This window comes from Pleurodeles waltl, chromosome 10 (genome assembly GCF_031143425.1).
Source record: "Pleurodeles waltl isolate 20211129_DDA chromosome 10, aPleWal1.hap1.20221129, whole genome shotgun sequence".
NCBI lineage: Eukaryota > Metazoa > Chordata > Amphibia > Caudata > Salamandridae > Pleurodeles > Pleurodeles waltl.
Window position 1 is genome coordinate 959,964,390 of NC_090449.1, and position 20,100 is coordinate 959,984,489.

At 42.6% G+C, this 20,100-nt stretch overlaps 1 protein-coding gene across 8 annotated transcripts in view; it reads right to left on the bottom strand.

Moving 5' to 3' along the window:
- Positions 1-20,100, bottom strand: part of NEBL (nebulette) — a 743,048-nt gene that overhangs the window by 138,792 nt on the left and 584,156 nt on the right. For 5 of the 8 annotated variants that reach the window (XM_069211783.1, XM_069211782.1, XM_069211780.1 and 2 more), the window contains one exon: positions 18,660-18,752. The exons of the other annotated variants lie outside the window; for them this stretch is intronic. In XM_069211783.1, the coding sequence (XP_069067884.1) occupies positions 18,660-18,752 (93 nt within the window). The remainder of the gene's footprint in view (positions 1-18,659; positions 18,753-20,100) is intronic. 8 annotated transcript variants of the gene reach the window in all.

Below are 20,100 nucleotides of genomic sequence, written 5' to 3' on the forward strand. Positions count from 1 at the left end.
CCTTTACATGTCCATCGCTCTGCCAAATTGTGCCACTTTCTTTGAAAAATGAAGAGAAGCAAAAGAGAACAATCACTCCCTCCTCCCGCAGCTCTGTGATAGGGTAAACGTCAGGACAGAGGATGAGGAAGTCTGGTTGCTTAAATTCATCCACAGTCTCTATGTCGCTCACTCCTCTGCATGACTCTCCACATCCACAGGAGAGCTGGAGTAAAGAGAGAGTGAAAAGTTGTATATGAGAGCCTTGAAATGTTGATAGCAGCAGACTTATGCCAGGTGCATAGCCTACTAATGTTCCATTGTCTTCAACGGAGCTATCAGCATTCCCATATTCTAATAAATATGTATGTAATGGTACATCACAAGCTTGGATAGACAGCAGTAGAGTTGTGTACATGAGCCTTAAAATGCAATTCAGAATAATTTTAGTTGAGATTGAATATTTGTCTAAGGCGAAATCGACTGTGTAGAGATGTCATGTTCTCTGAAGTAGTGAGTCTTCAGATTATTTTTGAATTTCAGGAAAATAAGGCCAATTTAAATGTTTACCCAAAGTCCCAAGGGGAGGATTTCACCCCACTGTAGACACCAGAATCCATGCCAATCGCCACCAATCTACCGTCTGCTTACACAAATGGTAAAAAGAAAACAATTTCCTATAGTTGGGTGATATAGCCCACATTCTTCAGGCCTTTGAAGAGACAAGAAGCAACCTGAAGGATACCTTCTTGGCAGTCAATATGGTGTTGAGCAGACCAAAAAGCGAGTTGTGGCCGCCATTAAAGTACAAGAAGACTATGGCTTGACTGTTATTCTGAAGTTGGGTTTAGCAAGAAACAATCAATTTCTTCTGGAGTAAGAGAGCCAGTACTATTTTCTTATAAATGTGTTTTCTGAAAAAACATAATCCAAGTGAACTGGCATTATTGGCATCAGCTAGAGTGATGAAGCTATCCAGGCTCATTTAGGAGAGCCAAGCTTTAATTAACCTGATTGCCCGATGCTTTGATAAAAATGAGAAGTTCTAGCTTAATCAGAATTTCAGAAAGGGGCAGACGTACACTTTCAAATGAAACTGATATGTATAATAATAAGTGCAGAAAAGGGGAGTGTGTGAGAAAGTGAGGTAAGGCACACAAAAATAACTGATATTGTACATTATTTCTTTAGATCAAAAAAGGAACAGGGGAGAAATGTAAATAAGTGAATCTATAAGGATCATAGGAGAAAACTAATTGACAGAGGAGGATATAAATCACTGAGTTTGTTTTATAGCATACACGGAAAGAAAAATGGCATGAGTGGTACTGCGCAAATATAAATACTAGATCAGACAAACTAATACCAATGTAAGAAATTGGGTTATTGGTTGAAGGGGGAGGAAGTCTCCCTAAGGCAACAACCACAATTGTTGTCCGGGTGAAACATGATTTAACTTGTGCTTAACCCTCTGGTAACTTGGCACAAAGCACTCAGGCTTAACTTACAGGCAAAGTGTAAAGTATTTATGCAGCACACAAATAGTAATAAAATGAAGACAGAATGCAAGGAAAATCCCAAACTAATTTAGAAAAATACGCTGCATTTTATTAAATAAAATGATATCAGAATGCCAAAATTACAATCAGTACTACTGGCGAAAAGGGAGAGTGGGCCTGTTGAAAGGACCAGGTCAGTCAAGCTGAAAAAGTTATCTTCTCAAAGTCCGCCATTAAGACATAGGGCCTGATTACAACTTCGGTGGAGGGGAATACTCCATCCCAATGTGACGGATATCCCACCGGCCGAATAACAAGTCCATTATATCCTAAGGAACTCGTAATATGGCGGGCGGGATATCCGTCACATTTGGGACGGAGTAATCTCCTCCACTGAAGTTGTAATCAGGCCCATAGTCTTGTGGTTAAGGAGGCAGAAAAAAGCTAGTCAGGAATCACAGACGGTCACTGTGGCTGTTGTTCTCAGATCTTATGTTGCTGGTCATCGCTAGGGGTTCGTGTAGCATGAATAGTCTGGTTGCCTGGAGCTTTGCTTTGGCACTCTTTGTGGGCGGCAGAGTTTCAGTGTGACGGGGCTCGTTCACTGTTGCAAAGACACCAAACTTTGGGATTTCACCTGTTTTTATTAGCAGGAGCTGAAACTGATGCCAGACAACTATCCAGGGCCTGGGAAGGCACCTCTTGGAGATCTAGGAACTCCATCAGAGGCCAGCAGGGCTCTGGCATGTTCAGTTGCAAGATGAGGCAGGCCAGTGCAGCAAGTCAGCTCAGCAGTTGTAATGAGGCCTCTGGATCTTCATGTGTCCCTGTAGCTCAGACAGGAGGTCAGCCAACTGCCCCTGCAGCCACTCTGGTTAGCCTGGGAAGAAGGTAAGAAGGTCCAGTCTTCCTTCCCAGAGAGCAAAGCACTCTGTAGCAGCAGAGCAGTCCTTTGTCTGTAATAAATGCAGGTCTAGGAGTGTCCTGATGTGTAGTCTAGGAGGTCCAACATTTAAACCTGGTGCCAGCCTTTCCTCCCCACACATCTGGTTCTGGAAAGTTCTTCCCTTTCCCCTATCAATGTTCCAAAATGTCTGGGCTGACAATAGGCTAAGGTCAGGGTCATTTCTGTGTGCTGGAGGCAAGCCCTTTGAAGTGTAAGTGGGGCAGGACACAACTCCACCCCTAGCCAGCCTGGTAGGATGACCCATCCTGTCCTCACCTAGTCACCTTTGTGTCACTTTCTGGGAGTAATACACAAACCCGAACAGCAGAGCCACTTACATTCATGTAACTTATGACATTGGCACAACTAGTTAGGAAAAGAAAATGCCAACTTTCTAAATGTGGCATTTTCAGAATAGTAACTTAATATCCAACTTCACCATTAAAGAGGGTTTTTAATTGCAATTCATTTGAATGTAAACACAAATTCTTTACCTGTTTGCATTCTAAAGTTACCACTTATTAAATTTAATAAGGTAACCCAGTGTTAGTCAAAGGGAGAGATAGGCCTTACATATTAGAAAAAAAACTTCAGAAGTGACTGTAAGGAGATGCAAAACTTAAATTCAGAAGTCCTATTGTTAAATACAGTGCACTTTGCCAGATGTGGCTTTAGGGCCAACCCTCGGAGTGACTTATAAAAATGATTTAGGCCTGGCAAAATCTTTAAATTGCAGTGCAGGCTGCAGTGGCTAGCCTGAGACATGTTTTAAAAGGCTACTTTAGTGGGTGGCACAATGGGTGCTGCAGGTCCACTTGTAGAATTACTTTTATTGGACCTGGGTACATGTAATGACACTTATCTAGGTACTAAATTAAATGGGCCAGTTTGGTGTAGTCCAATTGTAACATGTTTTAGGAGAGAGCACAATCATGTTAGCACTGGTTAGCAGTGGTAAAGTGCACTTAGTCCAAGAAGCCAACAAAAATTTGTTCAGGAAAGGAGCGAAGGCAAAAAGTTTGGAGGGACCCTGCAGAGCGGGCTAAGTCCAGCAAGGACTATAATAAAGATAGGCCTGGGCAGAGTTTGTGGAGTCACGTTACGCAGAACTCAGCAGAGTAGTTAAAAAACTCTGCCGCACTATGTGGAGTTTCCCCGTCACACCTGTTTGCGTTGAGTTTTATGTCAAACACAACAAGGAGTAAATACTTGCATTCAAAACTGTGCCTGAATGGCACCACATGACTTGCATGGGAGCTGCCCTCTCGTTTTCTATCTGTGTTCATGGCGCAGGGTTGAATCCCTTTCTTATCTTTCCAATCCTCTGCCCTCCTAATTAATCTACCACTCATTTTTATTTTTTGTATTAGTGTGTGTTATTGTGTCTGTATAATTTTACATTTTTTCATGTTTTTCGTGACTTTTGCTATTTTTGACTGTTTTTCCCTTTACTTCCCTATTTCTTCCATCCTTCCTTATTATTTAAGAAGCCATTGCAAAGCACACTCCTCTGTCGTCCTGTCAGCATAGTGAATTAGTGATATCAGGGAGTTAGCATTCTTTGTGACTTTCTTTATGTAGATCGTAAAGTCCCAAGCAATTTCACACTGTGCAGTACTAGTATGCATCTATTCATTGCAAAAAAAGGGAAACGGAGTCGATCATTCATTGCAATGCAGTACTTCCAATTATTGTTTTAGTTAAGGATATGTGAAATAGGGATTTCAGAAGTATAGCCAAATCAAGGATAGTCAATACTAGTACCATAGGCAATCTGATTTAGATAAGTATATTATTACTGCGGAACGGGTACTAGCAGGGATTGTCTTGAATGTCCTGAAGGGAATGGAAATGTGGGAGCTTCTTTACTGCACACGGGTACAACTCCAATCCTGGCATATATGTGATTAAAATAAATGGTTGGGCAGCATAAATCTGACACAACAATGTTCCAATAGTAACTTCCTTTGCAAAGAAAGAAAGAAAGAAGTTCAATGAGAAATAATTAAAAAGTTCTATGGTGGCACTGGCATACTCAGTCCGGGAAGTTGAGTTTGTCCTCACACTAAGGTGTTTCACTCAGAAGTTGGTCAGCAAACACACTTAATTCTTACCAAAACTCCTCTTCCTCCTCCTGTGGTGTTTTGAGAACAGTGTATTCCGGTGGTCATTTTGATCATGGTTAATCTCTCCATGTTTGGAGTTGAGAGGCTGGTCCGTCTCACTGTAACAACTGCACTAGCTGCACTGAATGCGCATTCAGCAGACATACTGGCTTCAGGGTAAGCAAGATATTTTATTGCTAGCCTGCTGACCTATGGCCATTGGCACATATTCCCATACCAATACATCAATGGGTTCTGATCCACATTCACCTCTTTTAGGTCATCCAGATACTCCTGGAACATCCTCTGAAGCGTCATTGGTGCTGCTGCTTGCTCAGCTTCCTTTGCCTTCACCTTTGCACTGGACTTAAGACCTGCCACTTGAAACCAAGCCAATGCAGAGGTTGGGTCTGATTTGTCTGATGGTGTTATTGCCAGTGCTCTTGTTGGCTGGTATTGGCTGCTGTGAGACAAGACTGACCTCTCTGCATCCCAGAACTGCGAGTGGGACTCTAAGTTCCACCCGTTCTTCTTCCAGTTCTCTGACTTGCTCAACAATCCACCTCTTGTATTTTGAAACATCCCCTTCAGAAAAAGGAATGAAAGTGGGGAGAATTTTTGTGTAGCATGGATCAAGTAGGGTGGCACAAATGTACTTTTTGGACTTGATAATTTCATTTTGCAGCCTTGCATTACAAGTCAAGCAATAGCTTAGGCTTTCAATCAAGGCATGAGCTTCTGAGTTTCCATTCACACCTACTGAGTGCAAACCTTTCAGATGCTTTCCTTAGCTGCTCCTGTAGCAGACGCAACAACGGAATAGCTTGGTCCATTGTACCATCCTCCTTGCTAACTACCCGCGTGAAAACCTCAAAAGTAAGCAGCATCTGTGTCAGACATTTGACTAGGCCTCATTTGTCTGCATTGATGGCCATAGCTTTCCCAATTGCATCCCCTCCTCTTTGAATGACATAGCCATTGATTTGTCTGAACTGCTCAAACAGACGTTTCAACATGTAATAGGTTGAGTTCCAATGTGTTGGCACCTCCTGCAATAAGGTTTTAACTGGTACTCTGTTACCATGCTGAATAATCTGCAACTGCTTTTGGGCTTTAAAAGAATGGCTGAAATGATTCATCTGCAGATGTCAGGATGTGGTTGACTATTTCTTCTTCTGTGAGAAAGTCTTGCACAACCAGGGTGATGCTGTGCGCCAAACACCGGGACCTGAAATAGCCATCATCTGCCATGGTCTTGACTATATTACTGCCATTGTCAATGCCAACAAATCCAATTCGGAGACCTCTGTGTCGCAGCTATTCAGACACCTTGCTATTAAATTTGTCTAAGATGTTTGCAGCTCTATGTGATTTCTCCATTGCGAACATGGTTATTGCTGAATGCTGCAGAATGCCCTTAAAAATTTGTTCAGGGCCAAGACCTGTAGATAGCTCTTGCTTTACCCCCGCAAAAGATATCCAGTGTGCAGTGATGCACACATAATTATTAGACTGACAACTGGTCTACATGTCTCTTCGTCAGGCTGATAGTGTGGACAACACTTTGCTGCAAAGCTTGTCCAACAAATTGCAGCATATCGTGATGCAGTGCTGGAACAGGAACTCTGACAAAATAGGTTTGACTTGGAACATTTCATTTGGGCAGATGGCTGCAACAAACTGTAAGAATCCCACTTCTTGCACAAAAGAAAAAGGGAGGAGGTCAAGCGCTAAAGTTTTTGCCAGCTTCCCATTGTACAAATGTGCTATTGGGTGGTTGCAGGCGTAGGGTCCCTCCTGCCTAAAAATGACCATTATAGTAGCCTGGCTTTTTTCCCTGGGGCCACTGAGGCAGGATACTTTTGAGATGCAGGTGGTGGTAGACTCAATGTGCGTCACAGTGTAGTCACTGTATGCTGTGGTGTCTCATTCTGACTCTGAGACTTCATGTGCCATTGGAGGTCACTGAGGCAGGTGATTCTGGTGCACTACTGAGGACAGTGATGCTTTACATGAGGATGACAACCGCTTTTTCCTCACCTTCCACTGTGATTTGACCAGTTGTAGCTGAAGTTTCCTAGCTCTCCTCACCTTCACCACCTCAACCACGTTCAGTATTTTTTAAGGTGCTCCTCCCACCAGATTGTGTGATGCTTTTTCCTATGGGTCACTTGGCCTCCAGTACCATTATGTGAACCAGACTTATCTTGACAAACACTTCTGTGGCAAATGGAGCATATTTCAGTGTTCTCCTCCTGTCTGCTAATTGTAAAAAAGTCCCAAAACTGGGGAGAAGTACTTTCTAATTGGGCCACTGCCAATGCCTGAAGAAGAAATGGAGGTAGGTGGGTGTGTTGATTGCCTCTCTGTAGGGCATACTTCTACTGAGGTATGGGTTGGCACAGGTCTCTGCTGGGGCCTTACAAATATGGGAGCTGGTGGCGCTGCCTTTGCCACATCCTTCGAAGCAGGTTGGATAGTAATGTAGGACTCCTCTGTGCCAGCTTCCACAATGACTGGCTGCCATTGTTATCCTCCTCACCATCATCCCCTTCCATGATTCTAAGGCTTTCTGGAACTTTTCTTTTCCTTTGCCTCTCCATGCATCTTTCAGGCTCTGCCAGGGTCCACTCCATGTCCCTATCATTGTTATCAGAAGTGGTGCTTGGAGAAGATGGTGGAGTAGTACCCTTCCCTTTTCTTGCTGGAGATCTGGGAGCCATTGATTCTAAAAGAGGAGTTTCTTGCTCTGCAGGAAGCTGGACCCCCTGGCCTGCTCCAACTCTGGGATGGTCTATTATTGCTGCCTGCAGCTGCTGTCCACTTTGTTTTGTTTCCTGAAATGCTTAGGTACTAGTTTGCAAAAGGGACAAATCCATTTCATCGTCACTGCTTGTTAGCATTGCCAGTATGACAGGTCCACATCTCCCAAAAAAGGTTGCTGTCGGCATACCACTGGTGGAAAGCTGCTTTTTTTCACTGACCCCTGTCTTGGGAGCAACTTTCTTTGGGGCCATCTTAAAGATCTCATTTCTCTTTGGCAGTCCTGCGGGTGATGTGATATGTAATTAGTGAAACATGGCACTGCTGCAGGTTGAAACATACAGACAATTGCAATATTAGTGTGGTTGGTTACTTACGTAATAAATACCAATTTAATCAAACATTGGAAAGTCAAACCACAGCATCAAACCATAAAATTTCATCTCAAATCAGGCAGCACAACATGCTCTTTGCTTGATCTCCATCTGTTTTAAAGGAGACACCTGGCTGGATGGTAGTTAGAGAGAGGTGCGTGGGTAAATGGAATAATCCTTAAAAACTCTATGGCGTCAAGGTGGACTAGGGGAAATGGAATAATCATTACAAATAAATTATGCTGCTGATTTGTCTGCAGTGCACCGCAGCCAGTGTATCCAGGAGGAAATGGAAGTATTATACATCTAAAGAAACTGAATGCTGTAGCACAGCTATGCATCTTTGGTGGATGGATAGATGGATGGATGGCTGGATGGATGAATGAATGTGGATGGATGGATCATGGGAAAATGCAGAATTAAAAACAAATGAAATAAATAAAATTAAACATTTCAATTTAAAAAATAATAAAAATTACAATTAAATATATAAAATAAAAATTAAAAAAATGAAATAAAACATTAAAATTAAAAAAAAAATGAAATAGAATGGGGAAAAATATAAAAATTTAAAATAAAATAGAAAATACAAATAAAATTAGAAAATAGAAAATTAAAATAAACAAATGATGAAAAATTAACTATGTATGTATGCAAGCCTATGGCAAAGGCACACTGGCTACATGTACAAAATGGCTGCCAGCCACATGGTAAAACAACAACAAGGAGCAAGGAGGCATGACAAACAAAGAACACATGCAAGCTTATGGCAAAGAGACACTGGCTGAATAGACGAATTGGCCACCAGTCACAGGGTCAAACAAAAACAACAAGGAACAAGGAGGCATAGGGAACAAAGAAGAACCCACACAACCCTATGGTAAAGACACACTGGCTGGATGCACAAAATAGCTGCAAGTGCCAGCCACAGGTATAAAAAGGAGCAAGGAGGCATGGCAAACAAAGAACACATGCAAGCCTATGGCAAAGGGACACTGGCTGGATGCAGAAAATGGCTGCCAGCCACATGATCAAAAAACAACTGAGGACAAGGAGGCATGGAGAACAAAGACTACACAAAATGGCCCCTGGCCACACAGCATGGAGAACAAAGACAAATGGTGGATAATGACAAACACACAAACACACACACACACACACACATACACACTGGCAATGAGGAGGCATGGTGGTAACACTGAAGAAAATACTAACATTAATTCAGCATTGCAAAACGTAACTGAGCTACAAAAGTTTCACAACAACAGTACACATCCTCCTATGTCATCAAATATTACCACACAACATGTACACTTTTTGCAACCAAAAAAATGAAATGCAAGCAACAACCAACATTTTTAATGTAATCCAATGTTATCCTTATCCTAAATTAAGCTTTAAAAACATTTACCACTGAAACATTTATTTCATGCACCAATGACCACTAGTACTGGGACCAGTGGCTAGATGGCTCTTTGGAAATCTAGGACACAGTAAAATAATGCTGCAAATGTTACAAACATATAGACAGGTACTGAACTCTGCAATAATTTTTCTTTGCAAAAGTTGAAAAATCAATGAAATGCAAAATAAATAATAGGCTTAAACTTACACTCCAGTCCACCCACCACTATAATGTTTTTTTAATCAAATTAAAGTATAAAGGAATGCTGGAGCATGCCCAGGTAAACAACCAACCAATAGTTTTGGAACTTACTTGTGTGATTTTAAAACTATAAAGTCCCTAAATCCAAAGGTATATCCAGTGGACAGAGAAAGTGATCCTTCCACTTAGAAATCCAAGTGAAAAGTGACAAGGAGATGGGCAAAGCCCTGGGATGAGCCTGATGGACAGGAACAGGGAGTTGGAGTTTCTGGGGCACTTCCTTCCTGTTTGAAAAAAAGAAAAACAGCTTCTAACACTAAAAAAACAACTTGAAGGGTTGATTGGAGAAAGAAATCCACTCAAAAACCTCTTTTTGACTAGATTTACATATATCTTGCGTAGAAAATCTCCTCCAGGTGCTTTTGCGCTCGTGTGCGGGACTGTTTTAGACGCTGTCGCAGCCGGAAGCAGGTCAGGTAAATGCAAATCTGTGCGTGCGCGGCCAGAAACAGCACAAGCCAATGCAAAGTCTCTTGCATGCTAGCAGCCCTAGAGTATCGTGGTGCTCATGAGAGAGGACCAAATCACATGCACGCAAATGAACCCCACTCCACTCCGGACTGGGGAATTTGAGAACTCTGCGCTACTCCGTATAGTGCAGAGTGCTCGAATTCTGCAAGCTCCACCAGCAGAGTGGAGTTCTACCCCCTGGCCTAATAACTACTAGGAGGAAAGACACAGCCCATTATACGATTGAGGTTATGCAGCATAGCAAAGTGAAACAACATTATATCAGTAAATCTCAAACTTACAGGACTGTTAGACTTTTCATCCTTGACGTGGTTTCCCTTAACTTTTTGCCTCTGTTTCCCAGGTTGTTGATGTGTGCTGGACTCTGTTTTTGCTGTTTTAATTACTCTGGGCACTTTACCACTGCTAACCAGTGCTAAAGTGCAAGTGCTCCTTTACACAATGTGTATGTAATTGGCTTATCCATGACTGGCATATTTGATTTACTAGTAAGTCCCTAGTAAAGTGCATTAGAGGTGCCCCGGGCGTATAAATTAAATGCTACTAGTGGGCCTGAACCATTGGTTGTGCCACCCACATAAGTATCTCTGTAATCATGTCTCAGAACTGACACTGTAGTGTCTGTGTATGCAGTTTTAAACTGTAAATTCAACTTGGCAAGTGTACCTACTTTCCAGGCCTAAACCTACCCTTTTCTTACATGTAAGGCACATCTAAGGTAGGCCCTAGGTAGCCCCAAGGGCAGGGTGCAATGTATGGTTAAGGTAGGACATATAGGTGGTCATTCCGACCTAGGCGGGCGGCGGTTGCCGCCCGCCCGTCGGAATCCGCCTGAATACCGCCCCGCGGTCAATTGACCGCGAGGGGTATTCTGACATTCCCGCTGGGCCGGCGGGCGATCTGATTCAGATCGCCCGCCGGCCCAGCGGGAAAGCGCCTTCCACAAGGAAGCCGGCTCGGAATCGAGCCGGCGGAGTGGAAGGCGTGCGACGGGTGCAGCAGCACCCGTCGCGCTTTTCAATGTCTGCATCGCAGACACTGAAAAGCCTAGTTGGGCCCTGTTAGGGGGCCCCGCGACCCCCCCTACCGCCATCCTGTTCATGGCGGCTTTCCCGCCATGAACAGGATGGCGGTAGGGGGGGTCAGAATCCCCTCGGCGGCGCAGCGAGCTGCGCCGCCTTGGAGGATTCTAAGGGTCAGGGGAAAACCGGCGGGAGACCGCCGGTTTTCCCATTCTGACCGCGGCCAAAGCGCCGCGGTCAGAATGACCAAGGGAGCACCGCCGGCCTGTCGGCGGTGCTCCCGCCCCCGTTGGCCCTGGCGGTAGGGAACCGCCAGGGTCAGAATGAGGGCCATAGTAATGTGTTTTATTTATCCTAGCAGTGAAATATTGCTAAATTCGTTTTTCACTGTTGCAAGGCCTGTTCCTCTCGTAGATTAACATGGAGCTATCTTTAAATATGATTAAAGTGTAGATTCCCTTTGGGAGCAGATAGACATGTGGAGTTTGGGGTCTGTGAGCTCAAAATTCAAAAATACATCTTTTACTAAAGCTGATTTTAAGATTGTGTGTTTGAAAATGTCACTTTTAGAAAGTGTGCATTTTCCTGCTTAAACCATTTCTGTGACTCTGCCTGTTTGTGGATTCCCTGTCTGGGTCACTTTGACAGTTGGGCTGGTTGCACCTCTCATTAGACAGTGACAGAAAGGGAGCAGGGGTGCAGTCTGCATTTCCTGATGAGCCATCTGTGCTAGGAGGGAGGAGAGGAGTGGTCACTCACACCTGAAAGGCCTGTGCCTGCCCTCACATAATGCAGTCTCCAACCCCCTGGTGTGTGTCTCAGGCCTGGCCTGGACAAGGCAGGATTTCGCAATCAAGAGAGACTTTCCTTTGAAGCAGGCCTACTTCAAAGGGCAAAATGGGTATAAGAAGGGCACCCAAAACCACAGACTTAAGAACACTTCTGGTAACCAAGAGGAACCTCTGCCTGGAGAAGAGCTGAAGAGCTGAGGAAGAAGAGCTACCCTGTCTGTGACTGTGCTTTGTGGAGCTATCCTGCAGTTGCTGCTTCTGCCTGTGCTAGAGACAATGACAGGAGTTTGTGTTGCCGTCCTTCTTGGAGAGATCTCCAAGGGCTTGATTTAGAGCTTGCCTCCTGTTGCTTGAAGCCTCAGGGACAGCAAAAACGTCTCTCTGCCAAAACCTGGAGTACCTGGAGAGACTCCTACTCTGCCATGTGGTGCCCATCCAGTTCCTGGGGCCCTGAAAGGAGAAGCTGGCAGCCCAAGAGTGAGAAATCCACGCAAGGACCGCTGTGCGCGGAAAAGATCGATGCAACTCCGATCTGTGGCTGAAAAATCGGCACGCTGCCGGCTTTGCGGCTGAAAATCGACGCTCGCCTGCAACACAACTGGAAGATCGACGCCCGGAGCTGGGGAAATGACGTGCAGCATCACTGATGGAGGCTGGAGAGATCACAACCCGCGCTGCGGGGTTTTCAGACCATCATGCGGATGAATTTCTGACGCAAACACCGTAGGGCTTGTAAACACAACGCAAGGCCTGCCCGGACCCAAGAGTGCTGACTGGATCGACGCATCACTCTCCTGCAGAGAGGAGAAACGACGCACGCTGACCCGACTAAAGGAGAAACGATGCAAGGTCTTGCTCGTGAGTGAAATCGATGCATCGCACAGCCCCTTTTGAAGCACACTCGCCCGTGTATGGTTATTTTTGACGCACCCAAGGTACAATTTCACACTAACAGCGTTAGTGTGTGTTTAAAATTACATGAATACTCTTTTTGGTTTTTAATTAATAACTTGACTTGGGTATTGTGGATTTTTTTCATTTTGGTCTTGTTTTGTTTAGATAAATATTTTCTATTCTTCTAAACCTGTGTTGTTTCACTTTGTAGTGTTCTCTTTAAGTTACTGTATGCGTTGGTACAAATACTTTACACCTAGCACTCTGCAGTTAAGCCTGCCTGCTCATGCCAAGCTACCAAGGGGGTGAGCGGGGGTTAACTGAGGGTGATTCTCTTTTACCCTGACTAAAGTGAGGGTCCTTGCTTGACAGGAGGTAACCTGACTGCCAACCAAAGACCCCATTTCTAACAAGGACCATTGTCTGATACGCATTTCAGGGCAAATTGATTGCAATACTGACTGAAAAACGTCAAATTGGAAACCAGAACTAACACAGGTCCACCTAGACACCAGGGATTATCTCTTCGCTAACTTTCTAAGACTGAAGTGATCCTACAATGGTAAAAGCAATGACTCAACTGGGATCAATTGTGGATTTGGGGGCCAAATATACAAAGTCACTTAGCAGTTGCAAATGCTGCATTTCACTAAATGACAGATTGTGTGACTTCTGAAGTGTAAAACATGTTTTTAAATACAAGGAAAATATATTATATAATACATTTTTGTGAACTAACCTATCAGTGCATAGGTTGAGAAAATTTCAAACTGGTTCAGAAATTGGAACCAAGCTATACCTTACTGATGTTCCCCTGGGTGAAACTGGTCTTGGGTTGCTTGTGTTCCGGTTTATGGAGGGACTAGCTTGGGAGTTCAAGTTGCATTGTTTCCATTGGAACAGGGGCAAGACTGATTTGCATTTGGCTGGGTCCAAACTTAGGTGGCATGGTGTGCAAAATAATGATGGACTGGAATGCTTCCTTAGTAATTGCCAGTGGCTGAAATTAACTTAAGCATTCCATCCATCATTATTTTGGTTGGCTGTAATTCTTCAAACAATACTGTATTGTCCCCATCATAAACGTCTCCAAGCTTTCAAAGCCCCCAAGCTTCTCAGCCAGGACAACAAGAGTCTTTAGGCAGAAAGGGAAGATCATGATTTCCCCAAATTGGGGTATAATAAATAATTTTCCCAACCCCATTTTCTTCTTCCTAATTCACCAGACCCTTTAAGGCAGCGTTATAAGTCTTAAATGTTACCTTTTTGAAATAGCTTGGCTCGAATATTTTCAAAAAGCTATTCCTAGCATCTTTCCCAATGCATAGTTCATAAATGGGAGTAATACTGACCCCATGATGTTCTTCATGAACATCAATGAGATCTCCCATATAATGTAACACTGCAGCCCGCTGATAAATTCTAAAATTGGGAACAGCCCAACCAACTCTCTACCTAGTGAGAGTCAAGAATTTAAGAGACCTTCTAACTTTGGTTTACAACCATATAAAGCTACAAACCATGTCATCCATCAGTTTAAACCAGTGGTTCCCGAACTCCTGTGGAACTGCCCTAAATAAATAGAGCACTTTAGGTGAAAATGTCATCTTAATGATGTTACAATGCCCAATGATGGACAGGCGTAAATTGTCCTTCCTCCGTAAATCTTTTTTGATCTTAGAGAGTACTGGCAAAAGGTTACCCTCAACGACCTGATCTAAGTCCGCTGTGAGATTGATTCAGGGATAAACTGCTTTTTTCACGATGTAAGCATGTACAGTTTGTTTGTGGTTATTAGACATTATCTGGGTCTTACCCTGATTAAGGGAATATCCAGACACTCTCCCAAAGTCCAGAGCTTCTTTTTCTACCTCTTACATTGATGCCACTGGATCAGGTGTCACAGTTATCAGGTCATTGGCATACGCTAAAATTTTGGTGCTAAAACAATGAAACCGCATATGCTTGATCACTGAGTTGGTCTCTAACCTCCTGATCAGTGGATCAATTTACAGGGTGAACAGCAAGGGAGAATAGGAACACCCATGCCTAGCTCCGCTCAAGATCTTTATTAGGTCGGTTTCCCCTCCCATTATTTCAAGCTGAGCAGTGGGATTCGTATACACAGATTGTATTGCCGGGACATATCCATGCCCGATTCAGAAACATTTAAAATGCCCCAGAGATAATCCCAGGCTACCCTGTCATACGCTTTCTTACGTCTAACAGGGCCATGGTCATGGGCTCCACTACAATTTCTGCAATGTCAAACAGTGAACAACCCAGCAGATATGATCCGTGGTTCATCTTGCTGGGATAACTCCATGTTGCCAAGGAGAGGCCAGCTTATCAATTATATGACCCAACCTAGTTGCAAGTACCCTAGCATACAGCTTGGTATCACTGTTGATTAATGCAATGGGTCAAGAAGACCCAGGATTTTGTGGGGGCTTCCCTTTATTTGGAAATACCACAATATTCATCATAGCCCCTGAACTGGGTATCTGTTGCCCTTTTTGAACCTGGAGAAATAGTTCCACTATCATCTTACTCAGAGCTGAGACAAATATTTTATAGAATTCTAGTAGAATTCTGTACAACCCCATAGCCTTGCCCAATGGAAGTGCCATAAGTACTATACAAACTTCCACTTTACCAATGGAGGTGTCTAGCAAGTCTGTGTCTTTGGGGCTTTAACTCCAGAAATCAGACCAAGTTATTTTTTTATTTCATTATCATCCTTTGTGCCATTGGCCTGATATAGTGCTCCATAAAGCTTTGAAAGACTTCAACGATACTCTCAGGATCTGTCATCAAGTGTCCTTCACCATTCATAATCTCAGTAATTTCCCCATTTGATATTTTCTGCCTAGTATTCAGAGAAAGCAAATGACCTACCCACTTATTACATTCATAGCACTGCCTTCTACGGGATAAATACTTTTCTGATGCTCTTTTTGCCAAAATACTGTTAATAACATATTTAACTAAAGCAATCTTGTGTTGAATTACTATGTTACCCCCATCTGAGATAGCAGCAATATGTTGGGCCTTGGCTTCCACTGAGTCCCCATATAACGTTTTTAGTGTCAGATTTTCCGTCTTCTGGTGGTTCAAACTAAAATTTAGTGTAACCCCCTCATTCCTGCTTTGAGAGCATCCAGACTATCTCAGAAGGAGGCAATGCCCTGATTATGGTCTAAAAATTCAAGGAGCCAGGTATTCATTTGCCCAATTTATTTCTTGTAAAATAGCAGTCTTCTGTCAAAGGACCAGGTCAGCATCAGCTCCATATCACCTGTATTCAAAATGTTGATGGCCAGAGGATTGTGGTCAGACATGACCCTTGGAAATTTTTCAATAACTATTCCTTGAATCAAACATTTGGACATGAAAAAATAACCCAATCAGACACATTTCTGGTGGGGGGAGAGAGCAGAAAAAGGTGTATCCTGGGTCAAATACATTACTTTTATACCAGACGTCCACTAACCCATGATTACTCAAGAGGTGCTGTAATGCTCTGTAGATGCTAGGCATCTGGCAAATATACCTTTAATTGGCATCCTCTGTTGATTCCAAGAGCCCCCCCCAGGCAGGTTGATATTCACATCCCCGCACTCTATTATAGGGGTCGGCGATAGAACCAGTTCATTGTTTAAAAAATATTAAAGGGTGGGGTTGTCAGAATCTGGACAATACACAGAGCAAAATGTCACCATGTGCCCTTCAATTTGGCATTCAGCTATCACCCTTCTACCAAATGTGTCAGATGAGGATCGTTTAACACCACTGATATTCCTCCTGAATAAAATAGCCACCACACGGATGTTGATGCGCTGAATTGTATGGGCACCTAACTTGAAGCTGAGTGGCTCGAGTACACTTTTCTTTCAACCTTCTATGTGCCTTTCTTGCAGACACAAAATGTCCACTTGGAGAACGGTAAGATTTTCTGCCATATTTTGTCTTTTTACAATGTCATTTAAACCACAGATGTTGGTAGAGGCAATACGTATACTAGGTATATAGGCCATACAGGTGGACTAAATAACCAACCAATCAGCTTCAAATATATCAGTCTATCCTTCTGCTCACCTAACCCTTTCTGGAGCCAACAGAAATATTGCTTGAGACCTTTCAAATTTCTTTCCTCTTCTTGTGCTGTGCACCTCCCCACAATTGACAAACCCCCATCTACAGCCAGCCCTTCCACTCTTACCACCCTCACCCCCCCGAACCTATATCACAAGACAATCAGATCACCACTGGTCTGGTTGATGGCCTTGGTAGTGGCTCCTGTGTTCAGCATCCTCCCCACCCCCTTACCATCAAACATCAGCATAACTATCCAACAATAAAAAGGGAAGGACAAAGAAATAAAAAAAAAATAGGAGGAAAACATGGCAAACTATAACATAGACCACCCCCACTTAAAGAACATAGCAATGGACACATAACAGTTAGAATGGACCACCAAACAAGAAAATGTTAATAGGTGCCTCATCGCCTGCAGCACAAATCAAGACAGGCAAAAGAGCTTCCCAGATACTCCTTGGCCTTAATCTCTGAAGTAAAGACCCAGGTACTATTATTAAAGACAATCATTAAACAGGCCAGATTTAGCAAACATGCTTCAGCGCCTATTTCTTGCCACAGGTTGGTGAGCTGTCGCAATCTCCACCTCCTCTTGACCCCTGACATGACAAACATCTGGTTGTGTGAAGAAAGAGTGCCCATCCAAATTTCATTTTACATTCGGCTGGGCCTTCTCAAAAACAACCTGCCGGAGCAAGAAGTTCCCAAAATACACAATGATTGCTCTCACCATACTAACATTCTTGGCTTGAGAGGAACTCCCTTGTTTCAGCCTTAAAGGAAATGTCAGCTGTCTCTGTATTTCAAGTTCCCAGCTCCAGGCTTCTATCTCCAGAAAAGCCCCTCTGAGCAGATTCAAACTAAATGCTCTAGCATTTCTGCCCTTGAGACCTTCCTCCAGTTCTAGAAACCATACATTTTTTAGGTCACTTTTCAAAGTCCTCGAGCTTCCATTGTTCATCCGTGATTCGAGATTCATGGGCTTCTAACTGAGCTTTCGTCACCCCTGCATCTGTTTTGTCAGCCTTCTCAGCAAAATCCAAGGAGATATTAAAACATAAAGCCTGATCACCATTGCTTTGACTTGTAAACCCCTAATAACTCTTATGTGTTTTCTGTTCTATCTTTTTCAAAAATGCCTTGTTAATAATATTCGATGATTCGTGTTTCTCTAATGATCTGGTTTAAAAGTCGTGAGAAGGACACTGCCACACTGTCTTCTCAACAGGACTCCCGCACTACAAACCCTGCGAAAGATAGCCCTGCAAGGCCACAAGATATCTAGCAAATTTGCCTGTTTAGCAAGACCCATTCCCACCGCTGAGGAAATAAGCAAAAAGGGAAGAGCAGTATACAGACAGCACTTTTATCATACACTCAAAACTTACAATCAAAAAATCTACTTTTGAAAAGAGAGAAGGGAAACGTATTTAGTTTTTGAATAGTACCCAACATTATTGAAGCTCTTAATTGCGATAAAATCTGATAAATAGTAAATCTGGATTTCAGAGTAAGTGTCCGGATGTGAAAGCCCTTGTGCATTTGAAGAGGTAAGGTGTGTTATATCTGTATTTCAGGCAAAAGTTGGCCGGTTCCCAGAAAATGATGTAACCTCATAAAGTAAAGATTGTTTAGAGTACCAGAGGGAAGGTAGTGAATGTTTGTATAATATCTCATTGACTTGGAGCAAATACTCATACAAGAAATGTGGTAAAGAATATTTTCAGATTGAAGAGCTCAATTGATTAATATGGAACCACTTATCTAATGAATATTGGCTAACGCTGATAATTATAACAAAGTATGCTACTGATACCAATTGGGCCTCATTTCATTGTTAAAGGTCTTTAATATAATACAAACTAATGCTATTCGAAGGAAGAATGTGTTATATAAGAAAATGTGAAAACACTGTGAGACAAGTAATAGAACGCTTAGAAAAGACAATACTTAGGTATTAACCAGTAGTCCCAGTAAAAACAAGGAAACATGCCCTGTCTGTATTTACTTTGGCCACAGGTGGAAAACTAAAAAAGTTTTTAAATACTTACCCCACTGATATTTTGCTGAGTTTGTTTAATTCGTTCTAACTCTGGAGTCTCACTGACGGCAGTACCAGCTCCCACTCCTTCTTTGTATAACACCTTTGTTAAATAAATTACATTATCATTTATTTATTAATAAGACATGTTCAGTGTCTACTCATTAAGCTTCCCAGTAACATGTACTGAGAATCACAAAGGAAAAAAAATGATTGTTTAACAAATAATAAATACATAAATAAATACATACATACATAATCATTCAGTTTTCTTATCCTAAATAATAAGAAGTCGGAATACTGTAATGACAGTACAATGACATCCCAGAGCAAACATTTTAAAACATGTTTGCTTGATAATGGTTTTATCAAACGTCAATAAATTTTGTCATGTAGCTCTTAGCGGTAATGGAAGCCTATTCATCCACTTTATAGGTGATATGCATAGTGTACATTTGCAAAAGTCTTGTACAATGGTCAAGACTACTTTATTCGTGGTTACAAGCAAATAAATAACACTTTTACTCGATCTGCCATTAAGCTCATAGTGATTGTCCAGTCACTCAGTCTCCTGGTGATTCTCATCCATTGTGCATTCTCTTCTATTATTTCTTTCTCGGTCCCTCATTCTCATACCAATTATTTAATTAAAAAAACAAGTATAGATAGAGAGTAGGCTTCAGTCAGCCCCCTTCACCCATTGATTTCCCTGTTTTTTTCCTCAGTAACTATTGCTGGGTTGACCTGTCCATCAAGGCAACTGCATTTCACAGATGTTTCACATTCTGGCATTTGCATTTCCATTAAATATTTGGTGATGAGGCATAAAGTAGGTAGGTGTGTGATTGTAGTTGTTACAGTTATACTAAATGGTGCATCATGATATAATAGTGTGTCCCACTGGGCCGCACTTAGCATGTTTAGAGCACTCTGAGGCTCCCTTCTTACTGCTTCTGTCACCCACTCCTGCCACATCTAGAACTACCAGAGGATCTCCTACTGATCCTTCAACCAATCCACAGTTATTTTGCTTGGGTTGTACTGCACTTTTTTGGGGCTATTCTGCAACCACTCCCCCGAATCATCCTTTTTTATAATCCAGTTTAGCACCACCAAAGGCATATATAGTGGTAGTGTCTGCACACGTTGAGATACAATAGAAACACAACTGCACACATGCTCTGAATTAAAGACCAAATTTGTTGCTGCTTCTACATACAGCCAATAATGTCCATTATTACTCATGCTCGAGGTAAACCAAAAATTACCATGATACGTATAGTCTGAGATCAAAAACAGTGTACAGACTGGTTTGCCTGCTTATGCATTGGAAAAAACCTATGTTTTGCTGGGGTAAGCTATCCTATTGGAGAGGACAACACTGTTATGTGATATAACGCATTGTCACTGTCCATCAAGATCTGCATAGACTGACCACAAATGGTAGGGAG